The sequence below is a fragment of the Pelecanus crispus genome, chromosome 3 (genome assembly GCF_030463565.1).
Source record: "Pelecanus crispus isolate bPelCri1 chromosome 3, bPelCri1.pri, whole genome shotgun sequence".
Classification (NCBI taxonomy): Eukaryota; Metazoa; Chordata; class Aves; order Pelecaniformes; family Pelecanidae; genus Pelecanus; species Pelecanus crispus.
In genome coordinates this window covers 16889716-16909981 of record NC_134645.1, presented here as the reverse complement: position 1 = coordinate 16909981, position 20266 = coordinate 16889716, and the positions used below count along the sequence as shown (strand labels likewise).

The following is a 20266-nucleotide window of genomic DNA, read 5'->3' as shown; positions in this document are numbered from 1 at the left end:
CACCCCACGACCCATCTGAAGGACCTTGTGTGCTCCCAGATCCCTACTCTTCGCAGCGCTTTTCAAGGTGCTCCCCCCTTTCCAGAGCAGGAACCACCCAGCTCCGGGTCTGCTCGGACACAAGGGGGTCTCTGATCACCTCACCAGAGCTGCCATCAACCTGCCTGCTTCCACGACCAGGCCTGCAGAAGACCGGGGCTGGGACCGGGCAAGAACTGGTGCCGCGCCCGGGGGGCCCCGCCAAGCCCAGGCTGGGACAGGCCCCGGTGAGACAGGCAGACGCAGAGCCCACCGCCTGCCCGCTGGCGGGGAGCGGCCGGTGACAGCGGGGCACCGGCAACCGCCGCTCCCAATGGCCCCGGGCGCCCCAGCCTGGGGCTTAGCGTCCTCCAGAGCAGACGAGAGGAGGCAGCCGCTGCCCGCCTAGAGCGGTCGCTCGCTACTTCCGGCTCCGGTGCCGCCATTTTGCCGTGAGACAGCACTGAGGTGGGCTGCAGGGATGTTGTCCACTGCTGGTTACGCGGACTCCAGGCCCGAGATGGGCTACGAGCTCGGCGCGCCCGTGCAGTACCGCTTCTCGCCCTACACCTTTAACGGAGGGTGAGGAATCGCAGGCAGGGAGTGGGGTGGGCTGAGGCGCCCTCTTCCCGGGGGAGGGGGCCCTGAGGAGAGTGGTGGTAGGGCTGGGTCTTCCTTGTCTTACTCTTGCCTCCCCCGCCACTCTGTGAGGGCTTGTCTCCCCTTGCGAGTGCTTCTTTGTAGAGGAAGGGGAGGCAGCACGGGGCAGAGCTGGGCTTGCCCTTGCTCTGGGCTCGCCCTTGTCCTGGGCTGAGCATCCCGCGGGTCCTTGCAGCTCTTCGGGGTGTTTTTGCCTGTCCATTGTGGCTTTTGGCACACTCGGGCTCACTGAACTTTTACGGGTCAAAATAAGCCCCTTCCGTTCCCCGCAGGGTTGTTTCTTTATAGTGACTCAGGAAACTTATGTAGTGGTCATATTACCAGCTTTTAAACCTGTAACTGGGTTGTAAGCTACCTTGTCATAAGTGTTAAAGTTGGGTGATGTTTTACAGAGGCTTTTTCTGAGTTGGTGACAGGATCTGTCCAGGATAGTGTTATTTAGATTTTTTTTTTTTTTTTAAATAATGCCTAACTGCTTTTTAAAGGATATCTGTTTGTTACTTAATGGGAGCACACATGTGGCAATCAGAAAACTAGCTATTTGGAAGTAAATAATATAGGATAACATCAGATTAAAAAAAATGATGATAATTTAAGTGTAATGATATTGATGCTTAGTACTTGGCTGGAGTGTTTTTGCTTGGAGAGCCAAACTGGTTTAGAAGGGTGAATTTTTTATTACTAGGCATCTAAAATTGCTAGTCCATTGAGTCCGGTTCTTGCATTGTATAGAAACTCTGTTTTGCCAAGGTTCCATACAGTTTTTAGTCAAAGTAGATAATCATGTACATATATTTTCTTCAGTGTGTCTAGTATCTTCTCCAATCTTGAGTCCCATGTAGGGATGTGCATAGTGGGAAACATAGCAAGGAATATAAGATGCTTGACAAAACGTGACTCTGGATATAGAACTACTATCTAGTTTGTTCCTCTGTTGCCTAAGAAAATGTTTATGCTAAAAGTCATGATTATATGAATACTCTTCTTTAAGGACTGTGTTGGCGATTGCTGGAGAAGACTTCTGTATCGTTGCCTCTGACACGCGACTGAGTGAAGGTTATGCAATTCACTCCCGGGACAGTCCAAAATGCTACAAACTGTAAGCCCAGATCTTACGAGAATTGATACAGATGAAAGATCTTTTATACTGATCAGCATGTCACCTGCCTGGAATGGTCTATCACTTTATTTAAGCAGAATTCTCAGAAAAAAAGGATAGTAACAAAATTGATTTTGGAGTGATGGTGACTCTTGCTGTAATGCAAGATGTGATGTTAAGTACAGCCAGATTTCTTGTTGCATGCTGATAACATTTTTAGCATGATACAAGGCTTAAAGTAAACTGGGTGGGTTTTTTGGCTGGATAATCAGATGAACTTTTGTTCATTTTTTGTTCTTAACTGTAGCAAAACTTAATCCTGTGGTAACTTGTTCTGCTTCGTCAGGACACCTGGTGTTGAGACACAAGTGCGCCCACTGCTGCCAGTTGTACTGTGTCTCTGTAGTCAGCTATCTGGTTCTTCAAAGAGGTGTTTGTTTTAGGAGAGGTATACCTGTCAGTAGTTCCATTATTGAACTTTTTATGCTCATTGTATGCTTATCTTGACTCACCTAGATAGCATCCCCTTTGTTTAAAAATACATATTGTTTACATTCTTTTGACTGTAGCAGGTGCTTACCTAGTAGGCTGCCATCAGCCACATAAACTTTTTTTTAATTGATGACGCAAGATCACATGAACGTATGTTTCTCCCGGCTATCTCCTTACTGTATCTTTGACTCTCTGATGCTGTCCAAACGGAAAATACTGTCTGCATACTGCACATGATGGCTTTGTGTAATTCTAGCGACAGACTGAGAGAAGATTTCAATTTAAACTGTTTTCTGAATGCCTGCTTTGTGTTAGTCTATAAGTACGTGTGAATGGTTGTAGACTCTCACTAATTCACTAGAACTTAAATTCCAAACATGCACTCCTGTAGTTAGTGTTCATGAAATGTTTTGAAACTGAGTAAAGAGCTAACCTTCTGCGATGCACCCGCAGGCAGGTAGCTTCTGTTGTGCTGATGCAGAAACCCACCTACTGCCTAGATGTTACATAACCATCTCGTGATCTTGACACAGTCGTCTGCCCAGATGGAGTAAAACTGGGCTGAGTGATATGATCTAACAGGCTCCCCGTCTCAGAAGAGACCCTCTAGCGAGACTGAATGGTAGTAGCTAGAGTTAGGGGTGCATGAAGAAATTAAGAATTTCTTTTCATCAGTCTTGCTGTGTAAGTCAGTGGATTGAAGACAGACATCTGTGTGGTCCTGCACTTCATGAGTCCTCTCCAAGATGCAGGTTGCAGTTACCTTTTGTACACAAAATTTCTGGTACTACGTGTTAGACAGCTGTTTCTGATAGCGTTAGAGAAACTGAAAATACATTTGGTGTTTTTGTAATAATCTACTGTGTAAGAAAGTGGTATGGTTCACACTAAATCTAAACTCACAACAAAACTTTACATTTTACAGAACAGAACAAACGGTCATTGGATGCAGTGGTTTCCATGGTGACTGCCTTACCCTTACTAAAATTATTGAAGCAAGATTAAAGGTAGCTAACTATCTTACTATATTTAGCAACTTATATTCTTAGTATCACATTTGAGACCAATCATATGGTATGTTTTAAATACAATTTTTGCTGGCTTTCTTCAAGTGTTTGTATTGTAACTATGCCTGTATGGCTAGGGAAAGGTCAGGAAGGGGAAATTGATGCTGTGTTCTTACTAAGTGTAACATCACAAAATTAAAGAATGGAAGAGCTGGAGAGGATAATGTTAGTGAGGCAACATCTATTCTTTGCAAAACTTTGGAGAAATGTTAATTTTTGGCTTGTAAGAAGGCTTTACTTTTAGACCAGTGTGTTTTCAGTAATCATGCTAGTTAATAATCTTGCTTAGCATCAGATTCCTCCGTAGTGAGGTTACAGAAAATGTAATTCTGATTGAGTGTAAAATTTAGTGTTTGACTTTCTTTTTGGACATGCGGTACCATTTGCAGATGTACAAGCATTCCAATAACAAGACCATGACTACTGGGGCTATCGCAGCAATGCTGTCTACGATTCTGTATTCTCGACGTTTCTTTCCTTACTATGTTTACAACATAATTGGTGGACTTGATGAAGAAGGTAAGACTTTAAAAAAAAAAAGAAGAAAAGGGGGGTTAAATCTCTGTAGGTGAATAGCTAGCTATCTTTTTACATCTTGGGTGTACTGATGGAATAACAAAGTTTGTGTTCTTATTCCTAACACCTACCTTTAGGCATTATGGTACTTACACACGTCAAATGCGTATTAGGCATCTGACTTGTTTCCTAGTTTCTGCTACTAACTTGATCTTCCATTTCTGAAGGTCTGAAAGTCTAAAAACTATGTTATAATTGTTTGATTACAAGTGAAATCTTCTAATGTTGCTTACCTCTTATACTTTACTCTAGACTGGAACACTTCATAACAGCTTTGCTGGAATTCTTAATTGTGCCTTTAAAGGAGATGTTAGCAGTAAAATTGCATATATTTTACTTGAGCCCATCAGTGTGTTAGAGGTTATTAAATATTAATATTTACTCCAGAGACAGGTTTCTACAAAGAGATTTTTAAATGCTAACTAATCTCTAATGAAAATCATGACTTCTACATGGAAGCTGTAGTTCAGCATGTAGCCCTTCCAGGACTTACTGGGCTCTTGTCCAATGATTTGGTTGGGTTGCTAAAATACTGTGTTCTCTGGCTTTGAGCAGGAGCTCAGTGGTGGTCTTGTTTGGATAATTTCAACCATTCCCCACAGTTTGTTATTACCATTAAGTTACACTGCTTTCCCAGTCTTGCTAAGACATGTCTACCATATGTGGAGTCTGGAAAGGGATTAGTCCGCCCTGTGTAATGGTAAATCTCAGATTATGAGGGTGCTGTAGCAATCAATAAAAAAATATCGCAGGTTTGCGTGCATGGCCTTAATTTGGGTGCAGCAAAATGGATTCATTCTGATTTAGTATTACTTTCTGGACGCCTGCTAGCTTTCTCAGAGCTGCTCAGCTATTTGTGCTGTGCTGCCAAGTGCACTGGCCAGTTTACTAAATCAGCTGCAGCCTGTTGGAAGAGAAAGGATGAGCTTGGCCAGGTGTGCGTTTTGACTAGTATGGCCTCATCAAATGCTGATGCTTCACAGGTACAGTATGTCTGCATCTCTCATGCTGGCGCAAGCTAATAAGCTTTACACAACCTGGCCTGACTCCAGAGGGAAATGTGTAAAAGAGGCAAGAGCATCATCCCTGGTTCTGGGAAGGCAATGCAGAAGCATCCAAGCACACTCTCTGGAAGTAGTTCAAGAACTGTGGTGTTCAGGAACGATGGCTAAACTGCCTCTTTGTGCTAGCTTTAGAACCAGTAGAGCTCTTCGCGCAGCGCTGCACTCTAGCACATTCTCCTGCTTTGATTATTCTGCATCAGCACTTTTTCTGGTCGGTACTGTAGAAAACGTCTGTTAGAGCATGGTTATAGCTTAAATATTGGAAATAACCTTGCATATAGTACCAGGTCACAACCATAGTGAGCCTACTGTACGAAGCATTGTCTGAACATACTGCAGTATTATTTGGTAAAGGTTTGCTGGGTTCTCTGGTATTCCAGAGACTGCTTATGGAGAGAGCTGGTTTTTGATGTAAAGGCATATCTGTATTGAGAATCTTTCTGGATAGTGGTTACGTACTTTTTTTCCCCCCCCCCACCCCCTCCAGGAAAGGGAGCGGTATATAGCTTTGATCCAGTGGGCTCATACCAGAGAGATTCTTTCAAAGCAGGTGGATCAGCAAGTGCCATGCTGCAGCCCTTGCTTGATAACCAGGTAAAATAGCTCTCTTTCTCCTTTGTCGTCCTCCCACCCCCTTTTTTTTTTTAATGATCTCAATAAACATTTGTGACATTCAAATTAATGTAGCTTGACTTTTAAGGAATATTACTTTTTGAGAGAAGTTTTAACTGTATTACAGGTAGGACTGTTAATCTACACATTTATAAATTGTGTGGCTCTACCTTCTCAGAAGAAAGCAAAGTTTTGCTTTAGAATCTGTTCAGGTTTTTAGTATGCTACAAACAGTGGACTGCCTGTTTAAAATACGGGTAGATGTTTTAATTAGGGAATTATGTTTCCCATAGGAGCTATTTGTTTGGGTTTTTTTTCCCCCCTGTGTTTTTTCCCTAGCTGATAACATAAATATGCCTGTAATTTAGCATGAAATAATACTAAATTAAGAAGATAGAATTAGTAGGTGTATATAATACATTTTATCACTTAAGACTTCTGAACAAGTGTATGTTAAGTTTTGCACAATTCAGACACCATTTTCTAAGAATGTTCTTACAAAAAACTGCTGGAAACCTATTCAGTTAAATCTGTCTAAAAATACTTGAAGAATATTTTCATACTTAATTGAAGCTGTTAATTTTTGAATGAGAGAAATACCAAAGCATGTTTTAGTCATTTTATTCTCAGATATTGGCATTGGTATTGTTTAGTCAGTTGAGCCTGATGTCAACACAACTTTTGTGCTTTAAAAAGCCATAAGCACTCTTAGTTCTTATCCGCTGAGTAAGGAACAGAATCTTTCCTTTTTTTTTAAACAACTCCAGGTTCTCAGTTCTGACTTAGTTTTGAACTCTATTAACTGAAGAAGATAAAATATCTTCTGTAGAAACAAAGTTGTCATAAGTTGGTTTTTATCGCTTATGAGTTTGAGGCTTAGTAAGTGACTCTTCCCCTCCTTTTCCAGTTCTGATGCTTAAGTGGGCACTTAAGTTTGTTAGCTAAAATACACTATTTAATAGGAGCAGTTATGCTCCAGTATAGGCTGTTATTTTTGAATTCTAGGTATGTTTAGGAATATTTGCTTTTAAGAAATGTTCCTAATTAAGAGAAAAGGCTTGTGTGCACTTCTGATACTGCTAACCCAGTGAGAAGTTTCTGAAGAATTAGATCAGTTCAGATCTGAATGTTCATTGCAATCTTGTATGTGCTGAATGGGTGGGAGGAGCTATGCGGGCTGTATACTCAGTCTGCTTCTAGTTACTTTTGTAAGAGGATAAGCACTGGCAAAGTTTTGATCGTGCAGCTGTAAACTGTGTGGAGGAGTACTTCTGCCAGCTTTGGGTTTCTAAAACAGACCAACCATTTCTTCTTTTTAAGTTGTCTAAAGCTGCTCATTCTAGTGCAGAGACTGAAACAGCTTTCTGCTAGATGGATCATACCTCCTTTAAAATGCATTTTCATCTTTTCTTAGATTGGCTTCAAGAACATGCAAAATGTGGAACATGTACCTCTGACCCTGGAGAAGGCTTTGCAGCTGGTTAAGGATGTCTTTATTTCTGCTGCTGAGAGAGATGTGTACACTGGGGATGCACTTAAGATTTGCATTGTTACAAAAGATGGCATTAGAGAGGAAACTGTCGAATTACGAAAAGACTAAATTCAGTTCACTTATAAACACATAATCTATAATGTACAATTTACCTGTATTATGAAGACATTTGTCCTATTAAATTTTTTTCAAGAAGTTCAACAACTGTAATGCTGAATATTTTCTACCTTTGTTAGAAGTGATACTGTGTTTTAGAAACCAGAGCAGTTCATCGTAAGGAAGCGGCTAAGAGTCAGTTTCGTTCATCTCTTCTTAATCTATTGATCAATCTAATTCCAATGTCAATTTAATTCCCTTTTCACAATCCCTTATGCTACAATATGGAGGAGTTTAAAGTTACTAAAATTTAGGTTCACTGACTTTTCTGATAATGCTTTCAGTTCAGCCTCGGTTTAGTGAGAAAAGCATTTGCTGTGTTCGTGCTGTCTTCTCCTTCTCTGCACTTCATAGCTTGCTTTTCCTATCTTCTTTATCTCTCTGACATGCTGTCCTGGCATTTGACCTCTCTGTACTTATTTACAGAGACTATAAATATGAGTCACCTGACACCAATTTCTCTGTGTAAAAAGAATGTTAAATGGAATCTTCCAGAGTTTAGTCCTGGATTCTGCATCTGGGCTCACCTCTACGTGTTTCTATTTGGTTAATGCCCAAAATCTGAAGCATCATCCTTTTCTGGCTGCTGGTGGAAGATAACTCAGTATGGAGATTCCTGAGTGCCTGTTAATGTCTGGGGGCTTCGTTAGTCCTACTACTACTTTTGATTCTTGGGAAATTGCATCAGGGGTAGACTCTTTGATGTGCTGTATAGCACTCCTGGAAATTGGCTTCAGTACCAGGACCTTTAGAAAATCAGAGCTGCGTCATCAAAGGCAAAATAATCTTCTCTCACCCAGGAATCCTTTCACGGTCTGTAGCTATTTAGAAAAGGACATATAAAATATCTCATTGATTGATGTGACATACTGGCTTTTTAAAAGAACCATTTTCCTGACGTGTTTGACTGTACAGTAACCTTGTCTCCTGTTTGGAGGCAGCTGACTGCCTTCTGTGCAGCATTTCAGGTGCTGTGCATTTTTCCTAGCTCCGGCTAGTCTTCACCAGCGATGGTAGTCTCAGGTTTTCTGGACGGTTTAAATACTGGGTAGCATTTTGAACTTCAATAGTCAAACAGCTAGTGCATTTAAACTGACTGTAGCTGTGTTTAGGAAGTCCAGTGAGTGGGAACTCGAACAGCAGCTGTTTCCCAAAGTGCTCATGAAAACACTTGACCAGTGGGTGCCGCTGTTGGGCAGAGCAAGGAGGGAACACCTCATCCCTGCGTAGTTAGGCAATAAGGAAGGAGCACAGTGTCCTAGTCTGAATAATGCTGGAGCTGAAGTCACTTGGTCACCCAAGTCAGAACTTCCAGACAGGTTCAGGTAACTTGGTGGGATGTTTAACATTATTTGCAAAAGTCATCTTAAGTGGAAGAGGTTAGCTGTGTGAATGCTTGTGTAGCTATATGCTGTTCTGTACTGAGCAGACTGCACATGGTGCAGTAATTCTGAGAGCAGAAAGCTTATGTATATTTAAAGTACAAATCAGCAATACCAAATTAAATACATGCTCTGTTACATCTATAAAATTCAATTAAAGCACTTTAAGTTCGGCTATCTTTGATACCAGATTTATGTTGAATTGCCCAAGTGTTTCACAATGGAGTGCTACAGGTTTATGCAGAGCTGGTGAAGTCTAGTGAAACTGAATAGTACTTAAGTTGCAAAGAAAAGCAGCTGAGGGTAACAAGCTGACATGCCTGCCTTTGGGACAGGTCTGTTTGCAGTATGCAAGATCTAAACAGTGAAGGGAAGGGCAACAGACAAGGAGAACTATCTAATTTGTACCTGAATTAATTGAATGTTCTTAGAGGATGCCAAATGTGTAGGAGAGTTGCACTGGTTAAATTAAAAAAAAAAAATTGATAAATTTGGATGCTTTTATATTTCAGGCTAAATTTTACATCCGAAGTAAATGCATGTCCAAGAGATTTTAGGAATGACTTGTTTTAGTTTGAGGCATCTAGGCCTGTCTCTGTAAGTTGTTTTAGGAGCAATATGAGGTGATTAGAGTGTTTAGGTCTCATTTGCAGTCTGGGAAGAGATACAGCAGCAGGTACTGGGGTGCAAGTTCTCCTGCCACCATGTGTCAGCGCTATCCTGTTGGAGCACTTGTGCAGATGAGCTGGCCATTTTGTATTCTTTTCAGTTTTCCATTTCCCTGCAGAGTACAGCTGGCTGAAGAACCAGCAGGGGATGGAAGCTTTTTCACAGGGACATTGGGCCAAAAATAACAAACTTCTTTTGCAGAAGGTAGCACTACATTCACTCCCTCTGTGGATGGGTTTGGAACGAGTGATGTGGGAAGGTTTGTTTCCCAATTTGTCTTTTTGCTTCCCAGTTATGTCTTTCCCTGATGTCATCACCGCTCATGCTCAGAGTTGGGAGTTGCAGGAGTGACAGAAGATGCGCGGGTACAAAAACGTTCACGGGCCGCTCAGCTAGAAGTTACTTGCTTGCTCATTAAACACATTCAAACACATTCAAAGGTACGGATGTCAGATGTGTCTCACAGATAAAAGGCACCAAGAGGGTTGTGTGTTTTTTTTTTTTTAATGCACCAAGTTACTTAGCTTTGTTTGTGAAGATTGTCATCACCTGGGGATGGAAGGTAGGAATGCCCCGTCTGCAGGTCTCCTTAGTTCTGTGCCTGTACTTCCTATGTATAAATCAGGTCAGTAGTCATGTTGCACCATGTCTACAAGGTAAATTAATCGTTTATTAAGCACTTTGAGCACTATCTGGCTACAGAGCTGTCCAGGCAGGTAGGCTGTAGAGGTACAAATGCAACAATACCACTTCAGGTTACTAGAAGCAGAGGTCTGGATTTGGTGGACCTGCTTGGCCAGGGATTAGATGGCTTTAACACAGTTTTATGTAAGAGAAAGGAGAGGGAAAATGTTTATACTTGCAATACTTTTTCTTGATACTAAACACGTTACATGTGTATTTCAAAAGAGAGCTGTACTGCAGGATTTGACTAACCTTGCAGCGAGCACTTCTAGCCACCTTGTTCAAGAACTGGCAAGCAACGGGGTATGTAACGAGCAGTGCACAGTAGCAGCGACAGCTAGCTCGACTTCATCTGCAGCAATACTAAGGGCCGCCTTAAGATGGCAATAGTTAGTTGCTGTCACAGGCTTCAACACAATTACACGCACTGTGGGTAAAAATAGTCATACATGCTTTACCAGTTGCCCGCTATAATGTGCTTTGCGGTATTGTTTATTGAGGAGATGGGAGGCTTTATTTTGATCTCGGCCAAGTGGCAGCATGCTGTTGCTTATATAAGGGACCGTACGAGGTCAGAATCGGCCTTAAAAACTAGGTTTCTAAAGTAGACCTAGCTTTATTTTTGGATGTGTTTTCAGCAATATTCTTTATGCGTCAAATCCATTTTGTGTACAGGGGAGGGGGCTTGTTACTTTGGAAAGTGAAAGTGCTTGACAGGACATATATATTGCATATATGCTTTTAGAAGTTTAGTCCACTGTATCAGTCAAGGATAAGTTTAATTTTCCTTTAAATAAAACGACGTCTTTCTTAAGGCTGAATCATAAAATGTTTTATAAACCAAATACTGATGGGATGACATTTTTCCTTTTACAGTGAGATGTGCCTGTAACACTACATAAGACTCAGTGTGCTGGGAGTCAGGAGCAGGCTGCTTCTATTTTATTGCCATTTCCTAGAGAAAAACATTTAAATGGAAATTATAAAACTTTAAATATATTTGAAGTATAGCAGTTTGAAGTAGTCCTACTGCAACTTACTCCTTTACATTATTTATTTACTTAGGGGACAAAGTTGTAATTTTCCACACTTGAAAAACTTTTTTTTTGATATCCTAGCATCATCTGTCCTGGAAAGCAAGAGAAGGCTGTCTTGGTGAGTGATCTCAATTTAGCAGTTTGGGATTTTACAAACCTGAGCTTGGGGAGAAGTGGCAGGAGCAAGTGGAGAATGATTAAAACAGCATTCATGTGAATCTGAACAAAACAAAGTAGTCCTGTTTCTCCCCAGTCTAGCAGAAGATAGTTTTAGGAGCGTAAAGTAATTGCTGTCTTGTTCAGGGTTTCTGATCCAGAGTCAGGAACCAGCTTTTGAGTAGAAGGGATTTGGAAATGACAGCTTTCCAATTCCTCCTTCTCTTTCTTTCAGCCATTGCTTTTGTTTAGTGTGAATGTCCTTTGCCTTTAGGCCATTTGGGGCAGTCATAAACCAGGCAATATGGTACATGGGCCTGAAGTTAACTAAGATTTGTCTCCAGATCTGCCTTCTCGGGCCAAATTCCTTTTGAGAAGGGGTTTTGTCTGTGTGAGTGCAACAGGGTGAGAGCAGCCTTATATTCTTTCAACTCTAATATGTAGTTAGTTTAATTGTATGGACCATTTTATGTGTACTTCCTTTTCTAAGCAATTTCAACAAAGTAGTCATAATTACAAAAACATGGTTTAGCAGAAAAACAAACAAAAAATCCTCAGTATCTTTCCTGTTAGGCTGTTCTTGGCCCTTTTCCTAACAGTTGCTGGCAAAGTTCAACTTCACTGTTCATTTCAGAGGCTCAAGTGGGGGTAGGGATGGACTTCACTGTAGCCTACAATAATTAATATTCTTTGGCACAAGGCACGCATTAAAGGGGTACTGGTAAGAGAGTAGTCACGCTACCAAATATTCAACCAGTCCTCTGCACTTTAGATCAAAAAAACATAAAAGGAAAGTTAAAAACCAGGATTCCCATTTTTGCTGAGGAAGAGGAACAAGATGTGGATGTTGTACTTGATGGCAAGTTGTACTGCAGTGTTACAGATAGTTCATGGTTGGGGTAAAGTGCTTTTGGCTTACCTGAGACCTGACTTCTCTGAAATTTAGATATTTCCATTGCTTGGCTTTCTCCAGCCACACAAGTTTGGTGATCTCCTTGGTGGTTCTACAAGAAGTCACTGATGTGCTGATTTACCTAGGTGCCCACCCAGATGTGGGTGTGTGACATCTGCAGTGCATGGCCCACTCAGGTGGCTGAGCTGAACAGGATTACAACCCCACTGGACCAATGCTCTGTTTAACCAGGCTTTGTGAAAAATGGCTGTAATCAGCTTGGCAGTTGGGTCTGTTTATTGGTTTCTCAATGCTATGCTCTCATACTGGAGACCTTGGGTGGCTCAGCTGAGTGCCTCTTCTTCTTCTCCACAACCAACCTGAGCTGCTGATAGAGCTGTACCCAGCTGCAGGTACCTGGAAGGTGAGAGATGCTGTAGAGTGTCTCAGGAGTCTGTCCCCTACCACAAGTCCATCCTCAAACATACCAGTAGAAAATATATTTCTGTTTGTAGCTTGCTTATGCATCCTTTGCAAAGAACTTCATGCACTGAGCAGAAAGTTAAGAGGCCTGGTGGGGGTGGGGGAGGGGCGGAAGAAAAAAACAGAAGGGTTTTCCTCAGGTTTCATATAAGCAACTGTTTTGGAGAAAGCTGCATTCCAGTGTCACTGCCTTATGCTTGATCTGAACTTTTCTTGACATATACCCTTGAATGTGGAATGGTTAACACAATCTCCATTAAGTCCTATGGCAAACAAACATTTTGGTGCGGCTGGTATTTGTTTGCTAGTTGCAGACAAGTCGATCTCATTAGAACTGCATTTACAACTTTTGCCAAGCGTTTTGAAACCGGTTGACACGTGCAACAGCTGCCTCAGCTGGAATGGCATTCCATTCCCCGCCTCCATCTTATTAGCGCAGGGAATGGCTTGATTGACGACAATTAGATGGGATTTTTAAAAATGAAAGATAATTTGTCTTTGGAAGAGCCATGCAGTGTGTTTTCATTCTCTGATTTAAAATAAGCCACAAAGTCTGGGGTTTTACGACTTTTCACAAAAGCCAAGAGAAGTGCTCACCCAGAGCTAACCCACAAAATTTGAAGTAAAAACATTTAAAAGGGTGATGCAAAGTGTTTTCAGCTGGTACTTAGTGAGGCTTTTACATTAAACTGCTCTTTAAAAAACACAACCAAACAAGAAGATTTCAGTTGTGACACAGATTTTTCTCATACAACTCCAACCTGGGGATCACTGTGAGAGGTAGGCAAAGGAAAACTTTGCTGTCCACACCCTATTGCACAGTAAGTGATGCTGAACAGAATTCACACAAGCTCATGTGAAGACCAGTGTGATATGTGGCTCAGCCTGGGCTACGCATTTGTTAGACTGATGCGTAACAAAGTTTATCAACACTCCTTAACTCTCTAAAGATGTCACCTGGGCAGCCAATGTCTCTGGCCAGCCATCCTGTTTCAGCTAGAGCATGCACTTGGTCACAGCCAAAAGCATTTCTGCAGGAATACAATTCCCCCTCATTTCTCCAGGCCCTCAGTGCAGTGCCGTTGAGCTTACAGCCTTGAACAGGCAGGCTTTTTATTCAGTGCAGCTTATTACATCTAACCCATCAAATGTATTTTGTTTGGCTCTACAGCCTTTAAAGTCAGGGGCTGTGGTGCCCTTCACCTCTGTGAAGATGCTTCTCTGTCAAAGGGACACTCTGCATCAAACTCAGTGAAGCACCAAACAGCCAAGATGCTCTTCTCCGAGCATCTGGGGAGTCACAGTGGCCAAAGCAGCATCTATATGCAGGCGTTCACATGCCTAATTTAACCCATAAAACTCCTGCACAAACATTTAAGAGTGGTTTCTGGCAGTTTAGTTTAAACACCATGTTCAGTGTAAGCCCAGAGTTGGCAGGAAAGCTGCCTTCATTTTCACTCTGTGTCTAGACCTGGAGTTCTGAGCTCCAGTTCATGCTCCCAGTTAAATTCAACTATGGTGCCAGAAGTCATCATTGCAGTTAAAATAAAAAAAAAGAAGACAGTGAATCAGGCTCCTGAAATAAGTGAGGTCCTTTTGCCTAGTTGGCTCAGATTTAAAATAAAAAAGGACTTCTCATTAGAAAATGCAGTTGCAGTGATGTAACTAATATTTTGACCTGCAGAGGTAGAGGATTTTTTCATAAACCGTTTCTATTCAAAGCCAAAATGCATTTCAGAGCTACTCCAAGAATTTAATTTCTATTAGAGACTACACAAATCTTCCCTTTTCTTGCACCATTTCCTCCTCACACTCTCGCTAACAAAAAGAAATATCAAGACCAAGCTATCCAGCAGAGACTAGTGGACAGTCCTTGACTATCCAGTCTAAGATCCCAGAAGTAGTCTTGTCTCTGAACTGGAGACTAAAAGCCACCTATTTTTTTATTTTAGCTGACTTGCTCCCATTAGTCTCATTGAAGAGAAGGTAAAGTCGGAGGTGGCCTGATATATTCAAACTTCATCTTAGAAGAGGGGGGGGTGAGTTCGCACAGAGACGCAGGTTCCCATCGACCTCTGCATCCACATCCTAACCCATGTGGAGGCTCTTGGTCAGACAGCGTGGCTCTGGCTTACAGTGTTGGACTACAGGATTTCTGCCTTGTAAGTGCTGATTGTAAGTTTTAATGAGACAACCCAATTAGATGGCTTGACAGACCATCACAACAGTGATACAACCGCGCTCAAACCCCATTACAGAAGCAGCAGAATTTCAAAGAACTGCTTTAAAAGAAAAGTCACAGAATAGCTCGCACACAGCCCTGCAAACAACAACATCACCCACAGGCTGTGCGGAGCAAAGGGAAGGGCTGTGAGAGTAAAGGCAGGAACAAGGCAAGTCAAAGGATTTAATCCAAATACTGATTTTCCCTTTCTAACACTCAGCATGGGCACAGCTTGGGTTTCAGGTACCACCTATGGAATATAACTGCTTTACATAACTCCCACCATATTGGTTTAATGGTCCTTACAGAGAATCATAACATGGCCTTTGCAAAAATACACATGTACCAAATCACTTGTGCCAGGTGATGCATTACATTGTCCTGCAGGTACTGACTGATGCACGGGGCTGTATTCACTGATCCTCCCACACCCACAAGGCATTTCTTACCTGAAAGCCAGAGGAAGTTTTTATCACCCCCACCTCCTGACTTCAGAGGATCAATAGATGTGTATTTTGGAATTTTTTTCTCCCCTTCATCCTCCAGTCAGGAATTGTTCATACATCATCTGCAGTCCTTCCTGGCTTGAACTGGGAGGCTGGGCATCCCCACAACTTGCTACAGGCAAGCTCTGTGAATGCCTAGCCCCAAACCTCTTGTTTTTAGCAGGCTGAGCCCAACATCTTAAATGTTACCGAGCCACAAGCCAGCTAACAGAGTGTTTGGGTGACACTCCCAGGACAAAATTCCCTTTGCATTGAGTGATTCTCAGCAGTTACAGTCTGCTTCTGTCGACCAAAAGAGAGGCCAAGTACAGGGTCCAGTAAGCTCAGCAAGGCCCCACTTGTCAAACCAGAGAGCATTTTACAAAGCTCTTCTCCTTTCCAAATGAGCCCCTTTTCCTCATTTTTACATATGTGTCAAGGAAGATCCAAGATTAACAAAGAGGGTAATTAAAGTTGCTAGCTACTGATACCACTGTGGCTTGTCAATGTTGTTTTTCCCTAAATTAAAGATCTATACACACACCCCTGCTTGAACTGCATGACATGTGCATCAGCGAAGGAAAGCTCAAGGCCTGAGATGATGCTGAGAGGAGCAGTTATTTGTCTTACCCACGTGAGTGAAGGTGACCCTTATGGTGCTGCTGTAGCACACTGAGACACAGGCATCGGCTGCTTGGAACAGCCACCCTGCCCTACAGATGCTGTCCGAGTCTCTCCTCCCAGCCTACTGCTAGATGCTGTTCAAAGAAGTATTACACAGAGACATGTCCTTTGCCATTGGCTCTGACTGAGTCCCAGTAAGCTGTCAATGGGAAGCATCCACTGAGCACTGGAAGGCACCATACTGTGGTTTCAGTCTCAGATCCAGTAACCGTAACGCAGCTGGAGGTGCAATGCAGGCCACCCCAGGCTGCGAACTCAGTTTCCCTCCCTGCCTGCTTTTCACGTTAGTATAAATCACTTGACACCATGTGAAGTATCGCTGCCAGCTCTGACAGCCTCTCAGGAAGATCCAACAGACTACTACATGTCAGTGGGAGTTTTCCCTTAACAAGTCCAAACAGAGCTACCCCAACCCTTGCAAGCAAAGAGCAACGCTTCAGGAGAACAGATGAACTCCGTGGCACTACAAACGTGTCTGTATTTGTTTCTGTGGGGTAAAATATCCTGTCAAGCAACAGGTCATTAACACATAGTTAGCTAAGTTTTCAATAAGCTGGCGCCCAACTACTGCGGTATTAAATGACAACCCAGTGCCTAATAGCATCAGTGAAATCAAAGGATGCCCCTTGCCTAGCCACCGCACAGTCATAGCTCTGGAGGCTCTGACACGCACGGCGATATGTGATACGCTTTAGGAAGAGGGGAAATAAGGCAGGGCAATGTGATACAGAGCAGAAAAGCTGGTCTGCAGACAGTGAGCTCACCATAGGTGCGAGGCATGTAACAGGTTTGCAGGGTGGGAGATATGCACCCCGAGCTGCCCTTACAGCCCTTATCCCAGCTCCAGAGAAAGGGATGCACCTTGAGAGTGTGTCCACTGCCGTCACAGGCACGTGGTGGGCAGCATGCACAAGGACTTCTTTCTAGGAGTGTGGACTGATGGAGCGGGGACAGCTGAGTGCAGCAAAGCAGCCGCCGCATTTTCCACACTCCATACAGAGCACTAGAGCCAGTGGTGGATCAGACCTCTGCAGGCATATGTCAGGGGACAAATAAAAGCCAAACTGCTGTCAACAGCAAAGTGAGCCTACAGCTGTACACCAAAACGTGGATGCAAGTCTGCAGTGTGCCTCTCTCGCAGAGCACCCCGACACCTTTCTGCTGACAGAGTCCTTGCGCCTCTGCTCAGGAGGCAGAAAATCAAGCCAAAACAAAAAAAAACAAGGTGGAAGAAAAACATTACAAGTGGCTTACAAGGCCATTAATTGCAAGATGAAATTCTCAGTTGCAGTGACTGTGTGGCTAGGCCATTTGGTGAAACTTGGGGCAGCAGGCAGCAATGCCATGGAGGAGGAGCAGGGCAATAGCGAGTACTGTGGTTTACAAGGCTTTCCCTGGCGACAGCTTTGATCCCTACGTTCATCAGTCAAGCAACTGAAATATGAACTGGAGATAACACACAGGTGCAGTGCAAGGCTCGGAGGCCTTTCTGCCCGCAGCCTCTTCCTTCCTGTTTACTCGGTCACCTGTGCAATAGTGCATCACGACATGTCAAAACGCAGCATGGCGGCTTGGTACTTGACATGCACCTCCCCTCTGCCCCCCTAAACCCGCCTGAATTTGTCACAACGGCTCAAGAGGGAGCGAGGCCAGCTCTATTCCGCCAGCCCCCTCACAATAGAGGATCACCCTATTTGTGTGCAAAGGAGAGGGGCTGCCGCCCGGGCCACAGCCCTCGCATCTGTAAGGGCTGGAGACAAGCCGCACAGATAGGCAGAAATCAATAAGCTGGCGGATCAGAGGGCCCGGTGGAGGAGCCACTCTGTGCACACACACAGGGGCCGAACATCTGTCAGGCAAACAAAAAGCAACCCAAGCGGAACAAAAGAGAGGATTATTTTCACTCAAGTTCTTCTTCAGTCTCAGCAGGCAACGTTCAAGCCGTCCTCGTATTCAGACACTGAGGCCTTATGGAGTATGGGCTGTCCGGGAAATGCCAAACGCTGTTACCAGAAGACAAAAGAGGGGGGGGAAAGAAAAAAAGAAAAAGTAGATATGGAAAATTCAGACTGTCTTGTTGAGTGCGATTGAGCAGGGGGAAGGTGGAGGGGGCACCGATAAAGGGGTGGAGGGCAGGGAGGGGAGGGGAGGAGGACAGCATGACGACTCAACGAAAAAGTTGATGACAAACCTCCACAGCAGTACTTGGAAACAAAGCTGATCATATCAGGCGTGCCACAGAAGCGCGAAATACTGGTGCACAGCTACAGATTCACAAGCCCTGAGGCTGCGTCCCCAGCTCCCTCCCTCGTGTGAAAGGGCAGAGTTGCTGCAGACCTTCCTCTCCCGTGCAAACACCGGGGATTCTGCAGAGCTGGCCCCACTCCCCAACACCCTCCTCACCTGGAGGGGTCCCAGATTCGCCCGCAAGCCCCTGGCACTTCTGGGGAAGCGAAGGATTTAGGATAAGCTCAGAAACAAGCTGCCATCCCTCTCCCTTGTGCTCAGTGTTAGACAGCGAACATGGTTACTTTGCAGCTTGGTTTCTCCAGCACAGCTGTCTCTTCTAATTGGCATGTTATATACATGGTGGAAATAGGTGCAAAAAAGTAAATTCGTGATGAAACAGACTAAGAAAGATCAGATTTGGGCTTAAAATATCAGAAACCTTCATCCTTTCTGAAAAAGACGACTTTTGTTCTCCGAATCATTTTGCTGTTGAAAACTCCCCGTACTGCATTCACGCACTGCTGCCCTATGCCCTTTTGCCACTGTTGGCTTCATACGCTTTCAAACTTGATTTTTATTAGGGAAAAACATCCTCTAGGTTTTGGGTTTCCTTCAAAAGTTTCACAGTATGTAAGCTGCCTTCACTGCCGAAAGCACGAGCTGTTCTGGATAAGGGTGAACTTGCTTAGTTAGAAGATTCGCACTCTGACCTTGCAGCCCCATGCCCATGGATGCATGCACCTGTCAAATCCTAGTCCACAGCATCCCACAAAATATGTATGTGTCTCAGCCTTGAAAGTGACTTGCCATAGAAGATATGGGGTCTTCATGGCATTTTAGGGAGTATTACACAGGTATTTTGAGCCAGCTTCATTTTATTTACCGTGTGTTAGGGGTGGGGGAGGGATGTGAACTGGAAGAGGTTTTGACTTAGGGAAAACGGGCACCTGCTTTAAAAAAATCCCAAAGCAATGACTGAAAAAAAACAACCCCAAAACACATACTTAGCTGCTGCCTTATCTTAGAATTGCCTAAATTTTCTTTGCGTAATTTACAGTGCCAGACACAACTGGGTCAGCTGCCTCAGCGAGAGCCCCAGAATGACGCTTAAAAAGAGTAAGCCCTGTGTTTTGTTTTGCTTGAGAGAGTGAAGGAGAGGGAAGGCCTGCTTTCCCCATCCCTGGGAAGGCTCAGGGCTCTCAGTCCCAGCTGGCCACAGGCAGCTTCCTGGACCTCTTGGATTCAGCCTCTACATGTCAGGGAGGAGTAAGTAAGGCTTCGAGGGACTTACGCCACCTGTGTATTTTGCTTACATGTACCACCCACCTGAGAGGAACCAGAAGCAGCAGACAAGGGGCTCTGTCAGCAGCTGGGGACAGGCACAGCAGCCCAGTGCCAGCAGCATGTTCCTCCATCACTGGCAAATGAGGGCATCTGCTATAGACACAACACGTCTTTTTCCCAGGAGCTCTGCTCAGGTGGACCATGAGCATTTTATAACTCATAGGCAGGACAGTAACCTCCACCAGCCACTGCAGATGCTGCAGACCCAGGTACCTTCACCACGCATACCCCTGGAGACTCCTCAGCCTTCGTGAAGACAAACAGAGGTTCAAGCAGCAACAGACATAGCCTGCATGCTACATCACAGGTCTGTGCATGGAGAGCATGTCCAGCCCCCTGCACATGTCCTACACAGATCATGCACACATACCCAGACTGTCTCTCTGAACACTGAAAGGGCTTATGAGGCCAGAAGGACCAAACTCTCTTCCTAAACAAAGTAATTCATGCCAGCCTTTGGTGTCTCCTTATCCAAACTTCACCCGTCCTGAGTTGTCACCTCCTCTGCAGGGCTACAGGGAGTCTGACCCAGCTTCCCCCTGGGAAAAGACCCAAACCCAGGAGCAGAGCCTGCTTCAGACTGCTGCTCTTGACCTATCTGGGTTGCTGCTGACTTTCCTTGGCCAGCAGTTACTCAACTCAGCTGCAGCCTTTCCTGGATGCTTCCGCTCTGCCTGGGCTGCAGTGTTTTGTAGGAAGTATTTCTAACCAACTGCTTGGTCATGTCTCAGGAATTTCAGGGGTCCCATTTTTATCTTTTG

At 43.9% G+C, this 20266-nt stretch overlaps 1 protein-coding gene across 1 annotated transcript; it reads left to right on the top strand.

Annotated features, from left to right (window-relative positions):
* The first annotated feature begins 468 nt into the window (after positions 1-468).
* On the top strand, positions 469-7270 carry PSMB1 (proteasome 20S subunit beta 1). Its single transcript, XM_009491364.2, has 6 exons — positions 469-600; positions 1670-1777; positions 3195-3276; positions 3726-3855; positions 5464-5570; positions 7003-7270. The coding sequence occupies exons 1-6, from the start codon at positions 500-502 to the stop codon at positions 7186-7188; spliced, it is 714 nt and encodes a 237-aa protein (XP_009489639.1). The 5' UTR covers positions 469-499; the 3' UTR covers positions 7189-7270.
* The last annotated feature ends 12996 nt before the right edge of the window (positions 7271-20266 follow it).